This window comes from Convolutriloba macropyga, chromosome 11 (genome assembly GCF_964194025.1).
Source record: "Convolutriloba macropyga chromosome 11, txConMacr16.3, whole genome shotgun sequence".
Taxonomy (NCBI): domain Eukaryota; kingdom Metazoa; phylum Xenacoelomorpha; order Acoela; family Convolutidae; genus Convolutriloba; species Convolutriloba macropyga.
The window spans coordinates 18,302,463-18,323,550 of record NC_134478.1 but is presented as its reverse complement, the minus strand read 5'-3'; the positions used below and the strand labels follow the sequence as shown (position 1 = coordinate 18,323,550).

Genomic DNA, 21,088 nt, shown 5'->3' with positions numbered 1-21,088 from the left:
AATTTTTTTCCTAAATTAGGACACAAGGTTTAGGGGAAAAAAAAACAGAATTTTCATTCCCTGAGTCTAAATTCAATTTTCTACCATAAAATTCGAAGCTCTCTACCACGACGTTTTCGTGACCAATGTAATCAAACCCTGTGGTCTCCAAGTATAAGATAGAACAAAATCTTAGTCGCCCGAGGGACTTAGTGCCCCGTCACGAGGGCGTTTGTGCCTGAATACGAGGTACGAGACTCCAGGGGGACTAAGATTTTAATTTAACGTATTTTGAAGAACCAATGGGTACCAAAAATGTTTTGGATCTTATTGAAATTGACACCAAGAGGATAATTTTGCAGATTAGTAAAAGAAAAGTTTTGTTCTAACAAATACTTAGGAGTTGAAATAAACCAAACATCTGTGTAGCGAAGCAGCTGATTATTTATAGCGGTTTGATTTAAATGTCAATTTTGGATTTCTAACAAACTCTTTTTCCCTGAACTTAGTGTCCTAAATTAGGACTCTAGGCTTAGAGTAAAAGATTAGTCTCTTAGTTCTGTAAGTCCAAACTCAATCTTTCAACCTCAGCCCTCTGCCTCAATGTTTTAGCGACCGTGGAAATCGTGCCCTGGGGTCTCTAAATCCTCCTAAAGCTAGAGGCTCTTCTAGACTTTACGTATCCGATCTGCTGCAACTGTTTTGGGTTGTGGAGGATGGTTTTCAGAGTTTGAACCCCCATTCGACTTGACTCTCCCCTCCACTTAACTCCCAAACCCACCGCCACACGCCCACTAATTCTCCCCTGCATTTCAACAATCCCCTCCCCCAACTTCACCCCTTCAACTCTCACGCCCTCAACATCATTCTACCAGGGTAAAACTGCAATGCTAATCCACGCCCCCTTTCAATTAAACTAAAGCTAGCCTCCGTAAACCGCAGCTACTTTCAAACCCAACCGCTCGGTCGTTTGAAAGCAAATCAGCCAAAGTGAACTGGTTAGGTTACTGGTTGGAACTGTGGTCACAGACAGCGGGACATAAAATATTTTGTATCAACATAGATGGTCTGGCAAAAGTCTATAGATTTTTCAAGATCTCTATGTTTCGTTAGAACTTGAAATCAATTAAAATTTCACATAAACCAATAATAATTATCAAACGTTCAGATCCCAGTGGAATTGACAATGCAACACTGACAGATTACTTCAACGGCATCAATGTGACATTCAAAGGATCTCAGGTTCCAGTTGCTGCCGTATCTGGTGCTCTTCACAGATACAAAGTCCTCTCAATCAATGACGAAACTCCAGATCCTGAATTGTCAGCCGCAGCTGATGAAGACTTATTCATAGTCTTACTTCCAGGAACAAATGTGATTAAATTGATCACAGTTGTCAATACTACAGATGGATGTGGAGTTTTGGAATCGCAGGAATTTATCGAGCTGCACTATTGTAGAAGTGAGTTCCGAGTGTGGTCCAAATTGGTGCTTGTTCATGTTGAGACCATTTATAAAAACTGACGTTTGGTCTTGTACCAGATGCACTAGCTAGCGTTCACATTTACCCATAAAATGTGCCAAAGTTTGACCAAATACGATCCAAAAGCTCTCAAATTAGGTAAAAAAGATGTTTAGTAAAAAAACGAGCAAATCTGATTCAGGGTGCTTCAGACAAATTGATAAGAGTTGCTAGAGAAATTTTTTTGATAGATCATGGTATTTTTGTTCTCTGAGAAAAAAATATAAAACGAGATTACGATTTTTTTGTCATTTTTAGTTCCAGAAGTTGTTGATTTGTCATCTATCTCCTTGACAATCCAACCAGATCTGATTCAAATTTCTTCATTGGAGTTCAAGGCCCTGGATGGAACATTAGAAATGCTGAAAGTCAGTTCAGTCACGCCAACCATTACATTCGTTGGAGGTGTGAACGAAGTGGGTAGATATAATGGGTCAATTGGTATGAACATCACTGATGCTACTACCAATTACACAATTGAAGTCCGGAATATCAACACATGCGGACAAATATCTCAAGCAACGTCCTTCACAGCATGTTTTCGTAAGTTATCTATTAGTCAGTCTGACACTAATCTCGTGTCATATCGGTTAAAAAAAGCGAAGATAAGGTCAAATTTCAATTTATGCGGTAAATTTATGTTCCAATTCATGCAATTTTCCGTCTATTTTATTAAAATGCGACAAGAATTTTTTTTTGCGCAGCTCGAGCTGCAAATACTGATCTTCTGCTCCTAAGGAAGTTAGAAAACATTTTTCAAGCTCAAATAACTTTTGCAAATTTTTTACCTAATTTTTTTGTCAATTATCGGATGATACTTCTGAAAAGAAAAATCTTTTTTTTTCTCTAAATTTTTGGATTGTTTCGTTTTCTTTTCTTGAAGGATTAACAACATGATAACCATAAATAATTTGAATGCAATATGTTGTAATGACCTGCTTCTACACTGAAGAGTGCAATGTAATAATTTTGCACAGAAAAGTAATAAAAAATTTTAGTTTTTCGAATTAACGATTTCACCTTTGTAAAAACCACTACTAATTTTGCCATGTTCATAATGGAACCCCAACAGTAATAATACTGGATCGTAGTGGAAATATTATAAAACGGCTCTTTAATCGCAATAATTATTACGAAAAGCGTCTCTGCTATGCAGTTTTTAATGATCGTTCTCGTGATGGTCAAACTTTTTTTCAAGAATATTCACTTCCAGGGAAAATTGAAAATTTCTGTGCTGGTAGTCAGTTGAAAAAATTTTTGTTTGTTAGCTTCATGATTCGTTGCGAACTTATAGAAAAATTTCAGTTCAAAAAGTTCAAAAATGGCTAAGAAAACATTATAACTAAGAATACCAAAGAATTTGTCAATCTAGTTGACATCAACGAATGATTATCTTGCAAGACCTTGCACGACAATACATCGTCTTGCATGATTTTTTCTTGAAACATCTTAGCACATAATGAATCCTTTTGCTAATAAACAAAAGTATCTGCACATAATTGAAAATGATAGGCGTATGACACGAAAGGTGTTTTCGATCGCTTCTGTTTTACAAATTTTATAACCAAAACATCCGCAATTTATACAATTCAAATATAACGATAAGAAGAACAAATTTTCCCAATAAGAATATCTAAGTTTACAGAATGGAGCAAAAAGAAAATTAGAAGAATTTTTTTTTCTGAAAGGCTAAAAAGTTTTTTCAAGGAAGTTTGTTCAAAATTAAGAAATGAATAGAGGGCAAGCATTCAAAAATTTTAAGATTGAATGAGTTTATGTTACCAGTGATCAAATAGATTTTGGTTACTTACGTTGAGCTAGCTGAACTTAAAATGATTCCTAAAAAATTCAAAATTCCGGTGTACTTTTGTGTCAAAATATCTCAGAAAATATATTGAAGCAATATAACGAGAACTGCTGCGCAAAAAACAGTATAAACGACCAATTGGAACCAATCAGATAACTGAACGACCAATCAGAACAAATTTCTAATAAAAAGAACTTGTAGGAATCTCATAATTCGAGTTTTGAGGTCTTGTAAGACAATCAGTAAGTATGTCTATCTTTTTCTGCCGCATGCGCCAATCAGAGTAAATTTGTCGCAACTCCTGAACAAGGTTTACTTCCTACTTAGCTGCAGTACTAACTTAAGTTTTTGAAGCTTACTTTGTCTTTTTCTTGCCCTCAAACTTTTGACAATCAAATCAGATTCGACAGTGCAAAATTATTAGGAAAAAATATTATTGAAACACTCAAAGACCTAAAAAATTGACAACTGTTTTCTATATTCTTTGCCGGTTTTTCACCAAAAGCACTTCAACGACACGCCATTTATGCGGAAAACCATTCAACTACGCTTGGCATTACAGTTAGATAAAACTTGCGTTGTTTCGTAAGCATTTTTTGATACTTTTCAATCGTGGCCTGAAATTAATCGATGATGCTTCAGCATTTTTATTAAAAATATCAAATTTGTGGATTACTTGAAGTTAGTTGCGTTATTATTAGAGATATCTTGACTGGTGAAGTGAATTTTTTGCCTAAGTTAACTGTTGAGTTAGTTTGTTCATGAAAGTAATTGCAAATTTGTTTTCAGTTTATAGATATTATCAAACTCCGAGATGAATACGAGTTGTTGATGAAAATAGGGAGGGCTATAGCAACTAGGTGGCAGGGATAAATAACTAGTTCTCTTTGCATCTACACTGCAGCTCTTTTCCCATTTTTCCCCAAAAAATTTTTTCCCATTTTTTTTGCTTTTTTCTTTCTTTTTTCATTTAGAAACAGTAACGAAACCAGAAATGTTTAAATAATAATCTTATCCAGAAATGTTTAAATAATAATCTTATCTCATCTTATCTCATCTTATCTCATAATCTTATCTCATCAAATATTAGATGACATTGAAATTGTTGAAACTATTGACATGGTTCCTTAATAAAAAAGTACTCTTTAATCTCTTAGTCTTTACCCGGAGGTTGGTGGCAGAGCAAAAAAGCGCTGAATTAGTTTAGGATCCTTCTATTTTTTTCTCTTGATTGCCAGAACTCTCTTCAACTCCAAATAAACAGTGACTTTTCTTGAAATTTGAGGAAAAAATAGCGCATGAACAATAACGTGTTCAGCTCAACTTCCGCTAACAATGTTTGCTTTATTCGATATTCGAACTGGTGTTTGAGTACTTGTAACTTTCATTTTGTGTAGCAAGTCGTAAGTACTAAGCTGTATGGGCTCTGTGGTAATTACTTACAACTTATCTTAAGTAAAAAGACCGTGTATACTACAATTGTAATTTCCAGTTGTAAGCAATAAATGTAATACATAATTCTGCTCAGGCTAAACTTTTGCGCATGAATAATTTTCAGAGTAAGCAGGATAAATTTAGCCTGGATGAACTAGAGGCCCTCAGTAAAATCATAATGAAGAAAAACTGCACATAAAAGAATGTAAAATATTCTGGAGATGTAAAATTCTTACTCGGGTGCTGGTTCAGCGCTAAAATGCTCTGAGACTCAAGTCCGGATAGTTTTCACTCCCTAATTTTTTTCCTTTTTGTCCTCAATACTCAAATCAACTTTGAACATTCTCACAAGAACCACTCACCGCTATGATGGCCGAAACCAAAAACTACGCAGTGCTGTTCTTTTTTTACAGTCTGTAAAATTTTCTTAAGTTCTTTCTTAACTTTTTCAATTGTTATGTTTTCGACGCTCGACCTAGTTGCATTTATTTAAAGAAAATAGGTTTTCCATCTTTTCAAAATTTTGAAACTTCTATCCGTTTTGAGTGTCATTATTTTTCAATTGAGAAAGTAGTGGCGCAAAAAGAAATCTAGTGACAAAATAGGCCCAAAATCTCACAAAACAATGATGCTAAGCAATGATATGAAAATGCGGAAGTCAGAACAAAAGCATGCTATAGTTATATTGTGACTCAGCACTGATGTAGTCTGGGTGGTATCTGCGGTTGTGTGTATGTGTGCGCCTGCCAGTATGTCCTTATGCATTAGAAACGTAAGGGCAGTTGAGATTAGCAGTATCGAAAAGGCTTTTTGGCCCATTGTTAAATCGAGAAGCTGGACGAGACAATCATCAATCATTTTAAATTTTTTTGCAGGTCCCACAGTTGTTAACAATCTGAATGTGCTGAACACTACGGAAATATTTGTAATTCTAACTTGGGAGATGCCGAATGATGGATCTTTTAATCCTTCTCATTACAACATAACATGTGTACCAACGAATGGACGCGATTTTGTAGCAGCTGCAAGTGTCATAGCTGAAGATTTTCTCACAATTTTCAACAATGGCACTTTCTACTTTGACTCGAGTGCATATTTTGAACTGCCCGCTGGGACTCCATTCAGATGCTCTGTGGAGTCACAGATTCTATCAGACTGTGACTACAGCCAATTAGGCGATGTTGTGTACGGGAGTGCGACCATCTCAAAAGACGTTACTTTTAATACCGAAGGTAATTTGCTTGTAAACCCAATTTGGTAGAACTCGATATGGCAGCCTTCAATCTTCTACGCAGACTAATTACAAATTCAAATATGAATTTGATTCGCTTCAATTAGACAGCAAAAGATCACTTATTATGAATATGATTATGACTATGTTCACAAACCAACTTTTTGTGAACTTTTGATTTTAATTGCGAGAATTGATTGTGCTCCGGGCAATTGAAGTAAACCCTGAGTGTGAAAATAATCATTTTTCAGGAGTGGCTGTCTGGATTACAGCAACTAGTCAAACTACACTCACATTTACTGCTGGACCATGCAATCCATGTACTAACTACACGTATGCTGAGAAGGGAGGATCACCAATTGCCTTTCCAAGTAACCAAACAGTGATCACTGGACTCAATTTTGGCACTGCCTATTCCGTCACTGTTGATGGGACTACAGACTACGCATGCACAGGTGCGAAAAAAGCAACCAATTATTATAATAGCCAACTATGCAGTGTTTCCCAAGTTCTGCCAAAACGCGATGGCTGAAAGTTAGCTAAAAAGCCTAAAAGAAAATTGGCAGGACAGTTGAAGTGTAGAGTGCACCGTGATCTTTGCAAGTGAGGCTGGAAAAGTTAATAACATTAAATAAAATGAGTCTATTAGTTCAAGATCGAGGGCCTTATCTACTTTAAAGTCAGCCTTTTTCATGCTTTGATGTCAATCTACAATAACGGGCCTATATTTCAGACTTTAAACAAAAATTTGTCATTCATTTTCAAAAAACAACAGAGATGTTAGCAGAAAAGCTCTTGAAACTTGCCATGAGTTAAATAAATAGTCTTTACAAAACCGTTCGTGTGAAATTAGAGCTGAGAGAAAAGTTTATAGTCAAGTAGGATATTTTGTTTTTGCAAACGCTATCGAGCCCGGTTTCATAGCGAGGTGAAAAATCAACCCGCTTTAAATTATATGCTCCTGCACCACAGTTTTTCTGCGGAGCCGCTTCAATTTTTTCCTAAGTGTTGTTTCGACCACCATTCGATGATAGTTTTTCATACTGACGTCTGAAAACAGACGAAAGTTTATTAATGCTCAGAATATACGCAGACTGGAATTTCACGATGTCCAGACTAATCTTAGAATAGTACTCTGATTTTTACGATGAAATGTCTATCAAATACCGTGATCAGAACTCTTGTAACAATAGAAATTAAAAATGATTTCAGTACTGGAACATCAAATTCAGTACTGGAACATTAGAAGAACCTTGAATTCATTCAGAAATAGTGTAGCAATAAAGTAGAGGTAATTAAAACTGTCAACAAGATGTAGCAAGGAATACTGTCGATATCCATAAGCGCAAAAAATTTCAAATCCAAGTTTTGAGTGGAAATGATAACTGCTGAATTAATTCAATGCTTGATATTGGTGAAAAGAGGAATAATTTGAGGTATTTTGGGAGAGATGAGATCAATTCATTAACAGCTGAGCGACTCAATATTTGCTAATCACAGTCACCTCTGTAAAATGGTACTTCTAAGCGTCTGATTTACATCAAATTTGAAATGATGGTGTTCTTAATGAGAAACAAAAGAAAATTGTTGGCATCATAAAGTTGTAAGTTTTTCTTTTATAGAAACTATAAAGAACAAATGAGTGAAGAAATTTCAGAACAGTTTGGTTTCAGTGATTGTTATATGGTGTGTTTTTGTGAATAGCAGCATCATAGTTGGGCAATTATGGTGAATAAAACTGCAATATTAACCAAAATTGTTGGTTAAGAACATAATAGGTTATTGGTCAATTGCTGAGCTACTGGTGACCGAATTTCATCTAAATTGGGCAATCAATTGATTGATTGTTTTATGCTGATAGATAGATCTGTTCTTATGAATTTTGACTAAGTGTGAACCATTAGGTAGTGTTAAACAAACAAATCTTTCTGATTGTTAAAATTACACAATTGTTCTTTTCTGGCTATAAATTCACTACTTGCTCCTATTATATTTTTTGATTAATAAATTATTCATCCGGGGTAATCTTTTTAAACAATCAAGAGAGCAACTTGCTTTGGGAAAGCACAGTAATCCCCAACACAAAAAAAGAAGCATTGCCAAACATATCTTTGTGAGCTTTAGCTATTCCAAATTGCACTATTTCTATGAGAACAATAATTTAATCAATTTTTTGCTGAAGCAAAATTAGGAGCAACGGTTAATGGAAAATCTGTGATCGAAAAAATTGTCAAAGGAGTTTTTTTGTTCATGTCCACGACCAACAAAAATTTTATGTTTTGGTTGTGGGTTGTTTTTTTGGCTTAAAGTTGAAGCAGCTTTTTTTTAACAGAAAAAGAATTTAATGAAATAATTGCTGAAATTTAATTCTAATGTGTATTAACTTTTTATATTTAATTGTTAACAATCCCAGGTCAAGATGTCAACAATTAAAGTTGGTAAGAATGATAGGACTTGCGGTTGAAGCAGCTTTTTTTTGACAGAAAAATAATTTAATGAAATAATTGCTGAAATTTAATTCTAATGTGTATTAACTGTTTATGTTTAATTGTTAACAATCCCAGTTCGAGATTTCAACAATTAAAGTTGGTAAGAATGATAGGACTTGCGGTTGAAGCAGCTTTTTTTTTAACAGAAAAAGAATTTAATGAAATAATTGCTGAAATTTAATTCTAATGTGTATTAAATTTTTATGTTTAATTGTTAACAATCTCAGGTCGAGATGTCAACAATTAAAGTTGGTAAGAATGATAGGACTTGCGGTTGAAGCAGCTTTTTTTGACAGAAAAATAATTTAATGAAATAATTGCTGAAATTTAATTCTAATGTGTATTAACTGTTTATGTTTAATTGTTAACAATCCCAGTTCGAGATTTCAACAATTAAAGTTGGTAAGAATGATAGGACTTGCGGTGAATGACTGTAAGGGTTCGGGTTTTTAGGGCTGAATGCGGTGAAAGAAGATGAAATAAAATGTCTTACGTCAATTTATTAGTAAAATTTTTTGTATTTTTCTTTGCGGTGAATATTTGTAAAGTTTGCGGCTTCTAGCGGTTAAAAATTTTTCTCGCCGTTTTTTTTTTTGGTAGCGGTGAAAAAATATTTTTCAACGCTCACACGATGATAATAAAGAAAATTTCTACGCTTAAAACAGAAAATCTTATCCCATTTCAACGCATATGGTTTTCCATTAGGCCGCCTTTGCCCCTTTTCCTTTCTAAAAGATTAGAAATTATTTTCCACAAAACCGCGACCCGGCTTAGAAAGAATTTGTTTCTATGCTTTTTACCCTCGCTCTTCAATATATTCTGAAAATAATATTTTCAGAGCAAAATCTTTATAGCTCATGCGTGCCTTTATGAAACATGGGGGCACGCATGAGCTCCATGCGTGCCCCCATAATAGATGCAAATTGCTTTTTGTTTTGTCGACAATAAACATAATTGATTGATAAAAAGGAGACGCATATTGATTTTTCAGCCAACACCTGAACGTCATCTTATTTGGATAAAATTTAGAAGTGATCATTTATCATTGTTGAATAAGAGTATTGTGTTGTCCTTTTTTATAGGCAAATGGTGAAATCATTTTGCGTGCCTCATTAAATTTCGTGCTGCAAGCTTACAGAACTTCAGTTAATCAGTTAAATAGGAATTTTAATAGGAGCCTTAGAGGATTGCATTGACACCTAGAGTTTGATCCAATGTTGGTCCACTATAGGTTCGGCTAACTGATGTGGCTTGGAACAACCGTTGTCTTAAGTTTCCCCAGAATTTGATTCCGGCTGTTGCCGTACATTTTCTCATTCAGCTTGATTTTAGCTCTGTTATATTGTTCGATTGAGTGTGTTTTTTACATCAATTTTAAGCTTGTATATTTCCAGCAATCATTTGTATTTTCATGCTGAGTTCGCAAAGTATTTATGGAGCTCAGACTCAGATGAGGTTCAATACCTAGTGTGTTTGTGACTTTCGTTTTTATTTTTGATTGGAGAATAAAGATAAATACTTTTTTTTTCGTTTTAGAGACTCTTAATCCACATCTGCATCTTTCACCGATGAGTGCGACTGAAGACACCATAACTATTCAAGCTAGTCTCTCTCCAGTATATGCTACCCATGGGAATATCACTCACTACCAGTTGAGCCCCTCTCCTGATTTTCCTGCACTACATGGTGAGAGGGAGAAAGTCTCTGTGAACAGTGACATGGTTATTGGACCAGATATGGTACATTTGGAACCAGAGACCAATTATCTAATTTCCTTTGGTAGTTGGTTGTTCGACAGTGAGTACTGCCCTGATGGCGTGACAAGTGGCATTTTATCTGGCTACAATCTATGCACAGGTTGCTGGAACAGATATACTCATCGCATACAACATTAAATGAAATTTTTTTCCATTACAGTTTGGGTTCCGGTAAGATAAGCAATTTTAACATTTGAGCTGTGCAGGTGGGGAGGAGGGAAGGGGGGAGGGTGGTGAACAGCACGTAAGAATATAGAAACTACGCTTTTGCGTGTTTTGAAATGTGCCTACACGTTTTCGAAGGATCAATTTTCGACAGTATGCTTGCTAGTTTTGTGTAAGTATTCAAATTATTATTTAACTTCAGATTATAACCCGACTAAAGTGAAGCAACTATAATTTCGCAGATTTGATAGGTTAAACATTGAATGTCTAGGTATGACTTAAATTCCCTGCAGATGACTTTTCTTAAATGTTTCAGCGCCACTTCCTCCACTATTACGAAACAAGGGAAGTCTATCAGCTACAAACGATAGTGTTACAATAAACTTTAGCGACTTCAACGTCACTGAGCAACTTGTCATTGCGACATTCAATTCGGATGGTTCGATTGGCTTGTACTCACCGTCAAAAACTATTTCATCGGGATCCTCTGTAATCAGTAATTTGGAAAGTGGACAAGTGTACAATATGTCAGTAGTGGCCACTTTTTCAGATTCTGGATCCTGTAATTATTACACAGCCGAAAGTCGTCCAAACTGGATTCCAATTTGTACTAGTAAGTTTCAAACTAAACATCATCCCCGTAAGGTCAATTTACCTGTTGCTTGGACAGCGAGGATGCGTTCCCAAATTATTTAAATAAGTTATTAATAGCCGACCTCATCTTCTCGGCCGCCTATTATAGCGCTCCTATTACAATCCAAATTATTGGGATTGTATTGGTGCTCTGTCTTGTTTACAACAATAAAGTATTTGGATTGTAATGGTGCGCTGTTTTTTTATTACAAATCCGAGAACAAGGTTGTATTGGGGCTCTTTCTTTGTTTTTGTAACATGTTTCACTTATTTTTCAATTATTTGATACTGGATAAAAACGGAATAAACAAGTAATTCACAGCAAAAATAAAAGTTCCATTAGAGGCCCGAAGCTGGCTTTAGTACTCTGCAAAGTGCATAGAGTGGTGCAGTCGCTGGGAAAGCCTTAATTCAAGATTGAATGGTCATTTTTAGGAGTTTTGAGATCGCAAATTTTCACGTTTTTCCTAATTTATTAAGTTTTTTTTGAATTGTAGTTTGTTGAAGTTGATGAAGGTATTTTTCATACTATATTTACTTTGTATGGCCATTTTTGAGCTATATGTTTTGGTACTGCAAACATAAACATAAAGAATTATTTTAGTTTTTGCAGTTTTTGCAACTTTTTTTGAAAAACTTGTCGTTTTTGAGTTTTTCCGAGCTCAGGATGAGATTACTGCCTAATTTTGAGTTAAGATAATTTTTTTCAATATTTCAATATCACGAAATTTAGCAATTTTTCTCATCATTTTCTTTAAAAGTTTATTTGAAACTATTTGCCTTTTGCCGAGTTTTTCTTGCTTCATTAACCAGGGTTTGAGAGGTTTGTAACGGCATAGATGGAATGGTTTTTAACTTTTTAGTATCACAAATTATTGTCAAGTGTTAGGATTATTGATTTTTCTGAACATATGAAATCTTTTAAGGATTGAAATTAGGTTAATGGATAGCCTCTGGAGATAATGAATTGCTTCTTAATAGTAACATAATAGAATGTAGCAACAACTCATTAAAATTTGCAATTATTTTAATTCTTTTAAAATTTTTTTCTCATTTCCTAAGTTTGTTGACCTTTACTGGTCGATGAATCTTACTTTGTTAAGACATAAGGATGAGTTACGTCCAAGTTTTTTAAAGAGATGATTTTAAATATTTTAAAAAAGCTGAGTTAAGAAAACTTCTTGAAATTTAAAAATTTCAAATTTTTGTTGTTTTGTCGTTTTTCTTGATTTTTGTAATCTGTACTCTGCAATATACTTTTTCCAAGGCTAATGCGTTAGTTATTTGGTTAGTTCCGACAGATCCATCGTGGCTTACAGGGTAAAAGCCCCACGAGTTTTACTCATGATTAGTTTGTATGATTACTGTGGTTTTACAACATTCGAGAAAACTTTTCCTTCGCTGTTAAATTGATCTAATGGCCAAGTACAGTAGTTCAAATTTTTTCTTTCAATTCTTTGGATTTTATTTCAGGACTTGTCTTACTATGTTTTTTAAGATCTATATTTGAGTTTTTTCACGTCAATGAGAAGTCAATTTAGAATGATGATTTCAGTCACGCTGATATAGTAAAGGAAAAAAAATTGAGTATTCTGAGCAATGGTTTTTCCCCAGAACGGCATGAAAATGGAATGAGAAAATGGTTTTTGTACCAATCTGACCTATTTTTTCGAAGTTTCTGATTTTGAGTGCTAGTAAAATTATACATATGTGATATCATTGCAATTTTTTTAAATTGCTGCAATTCATCTTTGGGCAATTCAACTTTCCATGACTTTGATTCTTTATATAGTCTCGGAATACCGGTTTTCCTGACTTTGTCAGTCTTCTTCTTAGAAAGTGTTTCCTCAATTTTTAAGTTTTATCGTTTGATCAAAATTAATTGACGTTTTTCAAATTTGATGGAGCTATCTTTTAAGGCAAAATTAGTTTGTGTGATCATGTTTTGAGCTATATATTTAGGTACTGCAAACATTAATACAGATAATGATACTAATTTTTGGAGTATAAAAAAACCTTTTTTGAAAATTTTGATTACTTTTTGAGATTTTCCGTGCTCAAGGGCCTTCAAACGATCTGCCAGTTTCATAATAAAGTCACTGAATAGTTTTTTAGTTGCAATAAATTTTAAGTTCAACTTTATAATATCACGAAAACTAGCAAGTAAAAATATGTTTTTAACAATTTAAAAAATTTTGAAATTCTTTGTATTTTGCCTGATTTTTTGCCTCAGCAGCCAGGTCACCAGCATAATTTTATTTTGTTTAAATTTTTGTTATGATCCGAGTTTCTGAACCAATGATTATTTTTGAGGATTAAAGTTAGTGTAATGAGTATCCTTTGGAGACAACGAAATGGTTCCTATGAAAGTAACATGACACAATGTAGCAACAAGTCTTTAAAATTTGTACTCAAGTCCATTTTTTATAATTTTTTCTCAATTTCTAAGTTTATTGACCTTTAAAGGTCAATGAAGTCTGCTTTGTTAAGTCACAAGTATGAGTTAGAAGGCGTGTTCCAGAGATAAGAAAATGGTTTTAAAAAAATTAGCATTGCGAAGTGAAGAAAACTTCTAAAAATTTGGAAATTTTTTTTAAAGTATATTTAGTCATATTTGCCTATTTTTTTCAATCTCTACTGTGCAGAAATCATTTCGGGGATATGTTGGTTAATGGGTACATTCTGATGCATCAATCTGGGCTTTCAGGGTAAAATTCCCAAAAATTTTAACCATGATTAGTTTGTTTGACTATTTTAGTTTTACAACTTTCTAGATTAATGCTTTTTGGCTGTTCAAATGATCTAGCGGACACGTACAGTAATTCTAAGTTTTTCTTTCAGTTTGTTGAATTGTATTTCAGGACGTCTCTTACCATGTCTTTTTAATATTTGGTCACATTTCTTGCATCGTTTTCACGTCAATGAGAAGTCAATTCAGAGTGGTGATTTTAGTCACGCTGAAGCAGCTAAAGGAGCAAAGATCGCGTAGTCTGAGGAATGATTTTTTCTCCTGACTCTTTTAAAGTGGAATTTGGAAACTGTTGTTTGTACACACTTTCAGTGTTCAGTTTTTCAGAGTGTTTTATTATTTCTATTTTCAGAGTTTCTGCTTTTGAGTGCTAGTAAAATTTTACATATATGTTCTAATTGCAAAGTTTTCCTTCTCTTCTGTTCTAAACATTACTCATGTCCTATCACCTAGCATCAAAAATGACAGGTTTCGTTGATTGCTAATGAGATAATAATGGACCTATATAAAAAGTGATTTCATAGTTAGCAATTTTCCTGACTTTGAGAGTCTTCGTTCTAGAAAATGTTATCTCAAAGTTTGGCTTTCTCTGATTGATTTGGCGTTGTTTCACGTTTGATGAACGCAATTTTTAAGATAAAGTTATTTAGTTTGACCATTTTTAAGCTAAATGTTTTGGTACTTTAAAATTAAACACTAAAAAAACAATTAGTTTATGCAGTTTCTATAATTTGTTTGAAATTGGTTTCGAAAGCAATCTGGCATTTTCATTTTGAGGTCGCTACATAAATTTTAGTAGCAATGATTTTTTTCAACATTTTAATGTCGCAAATTGTAGCAATTCTTTTGTAAAGTTTCCTTTGACATTTTTACGAAGTTTTTTGGAACTATTCGTCTACTGCCGAGTTTTTTTTGCCTCAGTAGTCAAGCAACCTAGGAATTGATATTTCGGTCCGGCGTAGTTGGTAAGGGAAATAGAATCGTTTTGGAATTTTTCAACACCACGAACTTCTGCAATTTTCTTTAGCATAAATTGTTTTTTTATTATTATTGTCATTTTCCCAGTTTTTTAAAGTTTCTGAGCCATTGAAGTTTTTCAAAGACTGAAATGAAGTTAGTGTATATTCTCTTGTGACGTTGATCTGGTTTCTATGAATATAATATAACAAAACGTGGCAACAAATCATTTAAATTTGTAAATAATTGGTTATTTGTTAGGTTGGTTATTTGGTAAGTTCCGATGGATTAATCGTGGCTTTCGGGGTAAAAGTCCCAAGAGTCTTAATCATGATTAGTTTGTTTGAATTTTTTTAGTTTAACACTTTTCGAGTTACACAATATTTCTCTCAATTCTTTGAATGGTAATTCAGCAATTTTTCTGCTAAAATATTGGTTAAATTTTTTTCAGTTTTTTCACGTCAAGGAGGAGTCATTTTAGCGCGGTGATTTTCGTCACGCTGAAGTATTAAAAGCTGCGAAGAATTGATAGTCTGAGGAATTTTTATCTCCAGTCTGACTCTAAATTCGAATGAGAAATTGATGTTCGAACAAACTTTCAGTTTTTTAGAGTAAATTTTTTCACGGGCATTAGTTTGATTTCTGTTTTCAGTTTTTCTCCTTTTGATTGCTAGTAAAATTTTACATCTGCGTTTTAAGTGCAAATTTTTCTAATTGCTTTAAACCATCATTGGGCAGTTAAATATTTTCATGAGTTTGACACTGTTTGTTGTCCTAAAACGTTAGTGAATATTATGAAATTAGTCCCCTTTTCTAAGTAATACTCATATCGCTAATAAGATATAAAAGGACCTAGATAAAAAAAGTGTTTTCATAGCTAGCGGTTTTCTTGACTTTGACAGTAATTGTTCTTTATTTTTGTGAGTTATTGAGTTTTTGGTGCATTTTTTGAAATTTTTTGCGGCCTTATCATGTTATCGCATTAGGGACAGATCTCATAAAGATTACTACTGTGCAAATTTATTTTTGTAATCTTTAAATTTTAAAGCTATTGATTGCTCTCGCTTTGACAATAATTGTTTGAAGAAATAAAGTCGTTATTTTTAAAACTTTGGCACGCTTCTCCTGTCATTTTTTGTCTCAAAACTTAACTTTTTTCTATTTAAAGGTCTCATCAGTTGCTGAGTTCGGATAACTCGATAAAAATTATTGTAAGTGGTCTTAGCTATTGTGTTCTATGAATTATAAGCTGTTCGTTATTGAAAACTTTTGTTGTTTTTTGAGTTTCTGCTGTCAAATCACTTACTCTCAATAATGGCAAGTCACTTTGGTTTTCGATGCTTTTTAAAATGAAATTTTTTTTCAATGCATAGCTAGCTAGTGCTTTCAGTGAATTTCATACCGGTAATTGTCTAAATAAAAGAAATCAGGTCCTTGATTTTTGCGAAAAATGATTGTATTTTTGTTGTTTTATTATTTGGTATCTTTGCGGCGTGATCTTGGTCATATTTTTCCTTCAAGTTTTAGTATTCTTTCTCAATGAAGAAGTTACTTTTTGCTTCAAATTTAAGTGAAACTGTGTGAAGTTTCTAATGTCTTCCAATTTCCATAGTTTGCCTCAATTGATCTGCTTTTGATACCCATTAAGTAGTTGTTTTATGCCCGTACTCTACGCAGGCGTACGATCAGTATTTTTCGTAGATATTTTCAATTTTTGTGTTGGAAAATTTTCCATTTTTTGATTTTATCAATCTGTAAGGGTCAACTTAACTTTTTGATTGATGGCAGATTTTTGATTTCTGGAACTGTTTGTCTTTTGCCGGCTTTTGTTCTATTTGTAGGTTGGTCAAAAGTAGTAGTTCTAAGTTTTCTTTCAATTTTTTGGATTGTTTTTTGAGCACTTGTCCTGCTAGGTTTTTTTTTACTGCGTCTAACAAACTTTTGTTTCCTTTCAGTTCAATATGCTGCTTTTTCAACATTTTGCGTAAAAACTTTCTGACCTCTCTCGGCCAATATCTCTCATCTCTTATTCTGCTCAAAATGCTTTCAAACAGAAGTTTCTCATCGAAGTAATTCAAAATGAACCAAAAACAGTATATAAAGAATTGAAATCAGAAATAGAAACCGGATAAATCCATAAAACCCAATTGTAGATGACCATTACTTGAACTTTGTTCTTATAAGTCAAAAGTACCATCTCTAAGGCCTCTTGGTATAAAAACTAGCATTTGTATCCTCTCAATAAGAAACAGGAGTTTGTTTAACTACAAATTGACCTGAAAATAGTTCGCATTATAATATTGTTTGGGTACAAAAACAGTTTTTTTTATTGTGTTCTTTCAATCCCAAACATCGTTATGGGAATCAACAGCTGCTGTTTTCCTGCAATCTGCCGGTTATGTTTTGAAATCAGTGTCAAAGTATCGTAACTTTCTAAGAATGATACTTTGTGAAAAAAAAATCTTCAAAACATTAAAATTGAATGTTCTTGAGGATAAAACTTTTGGGTCTTTCCCATTATAGCCCACCCAGCTTAGTGGTCAGAAAACCGATATCCTTCAATCATGGTAACTATACCATAATGAGGGGCTATAATTTCATGGGGGGATATAATTGGAAAGACCTTAACTGTTTACAATACGTAATTACTCAAAAAGTTATCATACTTAGACACTGAATTTTACTGCTATATGCCGGCGCAGTCAAAAGATTTACGACTATTAGGTTCCTGTCAAAACCTGCAACAAATCTAAACAAGTCATACCAAGTAGCAGAAAACCATCTCAAAAAGGCAATTGATTGGGTGCCGCATCAGCTACTCTGGCGGTTATTGTTGCACATTAACATTTGTCATCCAAAAAGGAAGTATATTGCGGGCCTACTTTTGTTAAACCATAGTTTTTTTTAGCCACGTCGGTTTTGAAACGTGATCCTTTCAGTGCATGATTGAAGCAACGGTAACGTCCCCGAGCTCTTCAAGAATCTAATTTTAGCTTGTTGTCAGAGTGCTAAAAAGGCAGACAATCAATGGAGGAAAAGACTAGTTTTGAGGGTTTTTGCACATACAGTTATCTAATTTTTCGGGTTCCTTTTTGGGTTATATTGATGACGTATTAAGAAACATAAAATTGTTTAACTTTTGCTTAACTTTTCAAATATTTCCTCCCCGGTTTCCTGTCATTGTTGATGTTTCTCTCCTTTTTGATGTTTCTCTCCCAAATATTTCACGGTCAGAAGATTTAATTTGTTTTTTTTTCTGTCAGTAGTTATCCTTACGTTTAAAACCTGTTCGTGTTTTGTTTAGATAATGATTGATATTATGTTTGGTCACTTCAAATTTCTCCCATCATGTCAATGCTCAACCATTTTGCTTGGTGATAGTGGTATAAGTTATGCTAATAATTGTAAAACAAATCTAATGAGATTAAGAGTAAAAAATTCAACCCAACGGTGGTAGTTGCAGCCATAATTACGGATATCCTTGTGAAATTTGGATGCTTCGAGTTGCTTTCAAAATTTTTTCGGTTATGCTTATTTTTCGGCGTCAACAACCTTCTTAGGTAAAATTTGTTCTAAAACACTCTCATAACTCTCTAGAACTTTCAAAAAACAAGAAATTTTAGTTTTCTTTGTGTTTTGTTTTTGTCCATTTTCTCTGCATTCAAGTATGTATCATCCTCAAAATATTCTAGAACATTTATAATTTTACCACCTCTACTTTTATCAGTTGTTTAAATTTATCGATGTCTGTTTATCTAAACCTGTCTTTGAATATTATATTTTTGTTTAAAAATGAGTGTTGCACTGAGAATTTGATGAAATGCCATTTGAAAACTTGGACCGATTATTTTAATCTGCAATCATTATTGGGATCTCATATTTTACAATTAATATCTAATTTTTGAACTTGTTTTACTTTTTGTCTCTTGCTTATTAAAATTTTGAACAACTTTACTGTGACGGGAGAAGCAATAGTCAACATTCTTGGGTCATTAGACGTATCAAAATTATGTGGGCCTGATAACTTGCCAGCAGTTGTCCTCAGGACTTACGCAAAAGAACTTACGAAATCCATCTTTGAGTTAATCAGAAATTTTAGGCGCCTCGGAACCTATCCTAGTGCATGGAAAATAAGAGCAGTTAGCCCAATTTTTAAAAAAAAGGATCGAAAGCAGTTGTGGTAAATTATCGTCCTGTAACACTATTATGCATTTTCGGAAAAATTCTAGAAAAAACTTGTATGGCTCAATTGTCAATTTCTTCAAAGGACTCATAGCTGATTCACAGTACGGTTTTCGTGAAAGAAGATCAGTTATTCTTCAAATGATTACCTACTCAGATAAGATATACAAATTCTGTTCTGAGAACAATCGAGAATGTAGCTCATTTGTATAAGGCTGTTCCAAAACTTTCGACCAAATTGATCATGGAATACTCTTACGTAAGATCAATTGCCTTGGAATAGGTGGCAAGCTGTTCAAGATATTAAAGAGCTACCTGAGCGACAGACTGCAATACGTGAAAAATGGAAATCTAAAATCGAAGCATTCGCCGGTAACCTCGGGTGTACCTCAGGGCTCAATACTTGGGCCCCTACTTTTTCTTATTTTCCTTAATGACTTACTTGAAACTGTTCTCAACTCCAAAGTCTTTTTTTTGCTGACGATCTCAATTTATCTTATAATGAAAATCTTGGAAACGCACACAAAATCAAACAAGATCTAGATTCAATATTGCGTTGGAGTTACGAAAACAACATCAGCTTCAATTTATCAAAAGTCAGTACATAAATTTCAATATCAAGTCGAGATTAAGTTCGGTATTGGTTCAATGGTCGCTGGCACAATCAAGAACTGTGGAGGACCTTGGAATCACTATGAACGACAGTCTCACTTGGAAGGAACACGTAGAGTTCCGGACTCGTAAAGCCAAAAAAATTTTTCCACCAAATTAAAAGAAACACATCAAATCTCCTGACGGTTACTGCAAAACTAAATCTTTATAAGAGTACGCTTATTCCAACCTTAATCTATGGATCTAACTGTTATATGCCTTCAAAATCTGACATGCGACTCCTTGAAAAATCTCAAGAAAAAGTTTCGAAATGAATCCTACCGAACCTTAATTACTGCGAACGACTAAGATCCCTGAACTTATTACCTCTCAACTATTACATTGCTCTAACAGATCTTCTCTTGCTATCAAAATTGGTGAACAATTATTATGCGTTCAACTTCAGCGAGCATATTAATATTGTGCAAAGACGGTCAAGTTTTCGGTTTGTGTCGCTTGAAATCCAGAAAGAATTTCAGCGGTCACATTTTTTCTATCGAACCACATATAGAGCAAATATCATTGATTTATATGTTAAATTTTTCAACCAGTCGGACTCAAAAATCGAATGTTAAACGTGATGTGGAAGTTTTTCAATATTCATTTCAGCATCAAAAATTTTTGTTCCATAACATTTATCTCTCTCTGCGAAAAATGTCGGCCCTCAAATGAGATAAATTTAACAATCTTAAACTAGTACGATCCATCCATTTATATATATAAATTTTGCGGGAGCAGTGGAAGCCATAATAATAATAATAATAATAATAATAATAATAATATTAATAATAATAATAATAATAATAATAATAATAATAATAATAATAATAATAATAATAATAATAAAAATAATAATAATAATAATAATAATAATAATAATAATAATAATAATAGTAATAATAATAACAATAATAATAATAATAATAATAATAATAAAAACAATAATAATAATAATAATAATAACAATAATAGTAATAATGATTGTGGTACCCCGTGGTATCCATTCATCACATACTCTCATCAACTGTGCAGTAAATTCATACCCAGTGAAATGCAGTACGTTTGTAGCCTTCTTTTTATTACCTCACTCAATCGTACCACGATTGATTAAGTACAGTGACAGGTAGTTGTGACCTTGACCACAACTAACACATTGGCAGCGAATGGCCTAACTGCAGTCTTCCTTAACGTTAACAATAGAGAGTTGTCACTGGATCTCTTTTGAATAACTTTACACATCAGCCTAGGCCTAATTATCATACGACACGACACGAGTACGACATGGCGCAGTCAGACAAAATAGGACACTCATCACTAGGACTCGAACCCTTCTGGGACAAACCCAGCAGTAACCCGCCCATTTCATGGGAGAAATGGAGGAGCCAACTCAAGATGGCCCTCGTCGCTAAGACAAACATTGAATTAGACGAATTACTCCAAGAGAGACCGACAGCAGTCATTTACCAAAAGCGGTAGAAGGACAACCAGTACAAAACCCAACGCAAACAATGGAAAGAGAACGAATGATGAGG

At 33.7% G+C, this 21,088-nt stretch overlaps 1 protein-coding gene across 1 annotated transcript in view; it reads left to right on the top strand.

The window, feature by feature from the left end:
• Positions 1 to 21,088, top strand: part of LOC142349675 (uncharacterized) — a 166,878-nt gene that overhangs the window by 28,006 nt on the left and 117,784 nt on the right. Inside the window, exons 6-11 of the mRNA XM_075401399.1 lie at positions 1,148 to 1,441; positions 1,760 to 2,044; positions 5,618 to 5,974; positions 6,225 to 6,428; positions 9,999 to 10,319; positions 10,701 to 10,997. Of these exons, the coding sequence (XP_075257514.1) occupies positions 1,148 to 1,441; positions 1,760 to 2,044; positions 5,618 to 5,974; positions 6,225 to 6,428; positions 9,999 to 10,319; positions 10,701 to 10,997 (1,758 nt within the window). The remainder of the gene's footprint in view (positions 1 to 1,147; positions 1,442 to 1,759; positions 2,045 to 5,617; positions 5,975 to 6,224; positions 6,429 to 9,998; positions 10,320 to 10,700; positions 10,998 to 21,088) is intronic.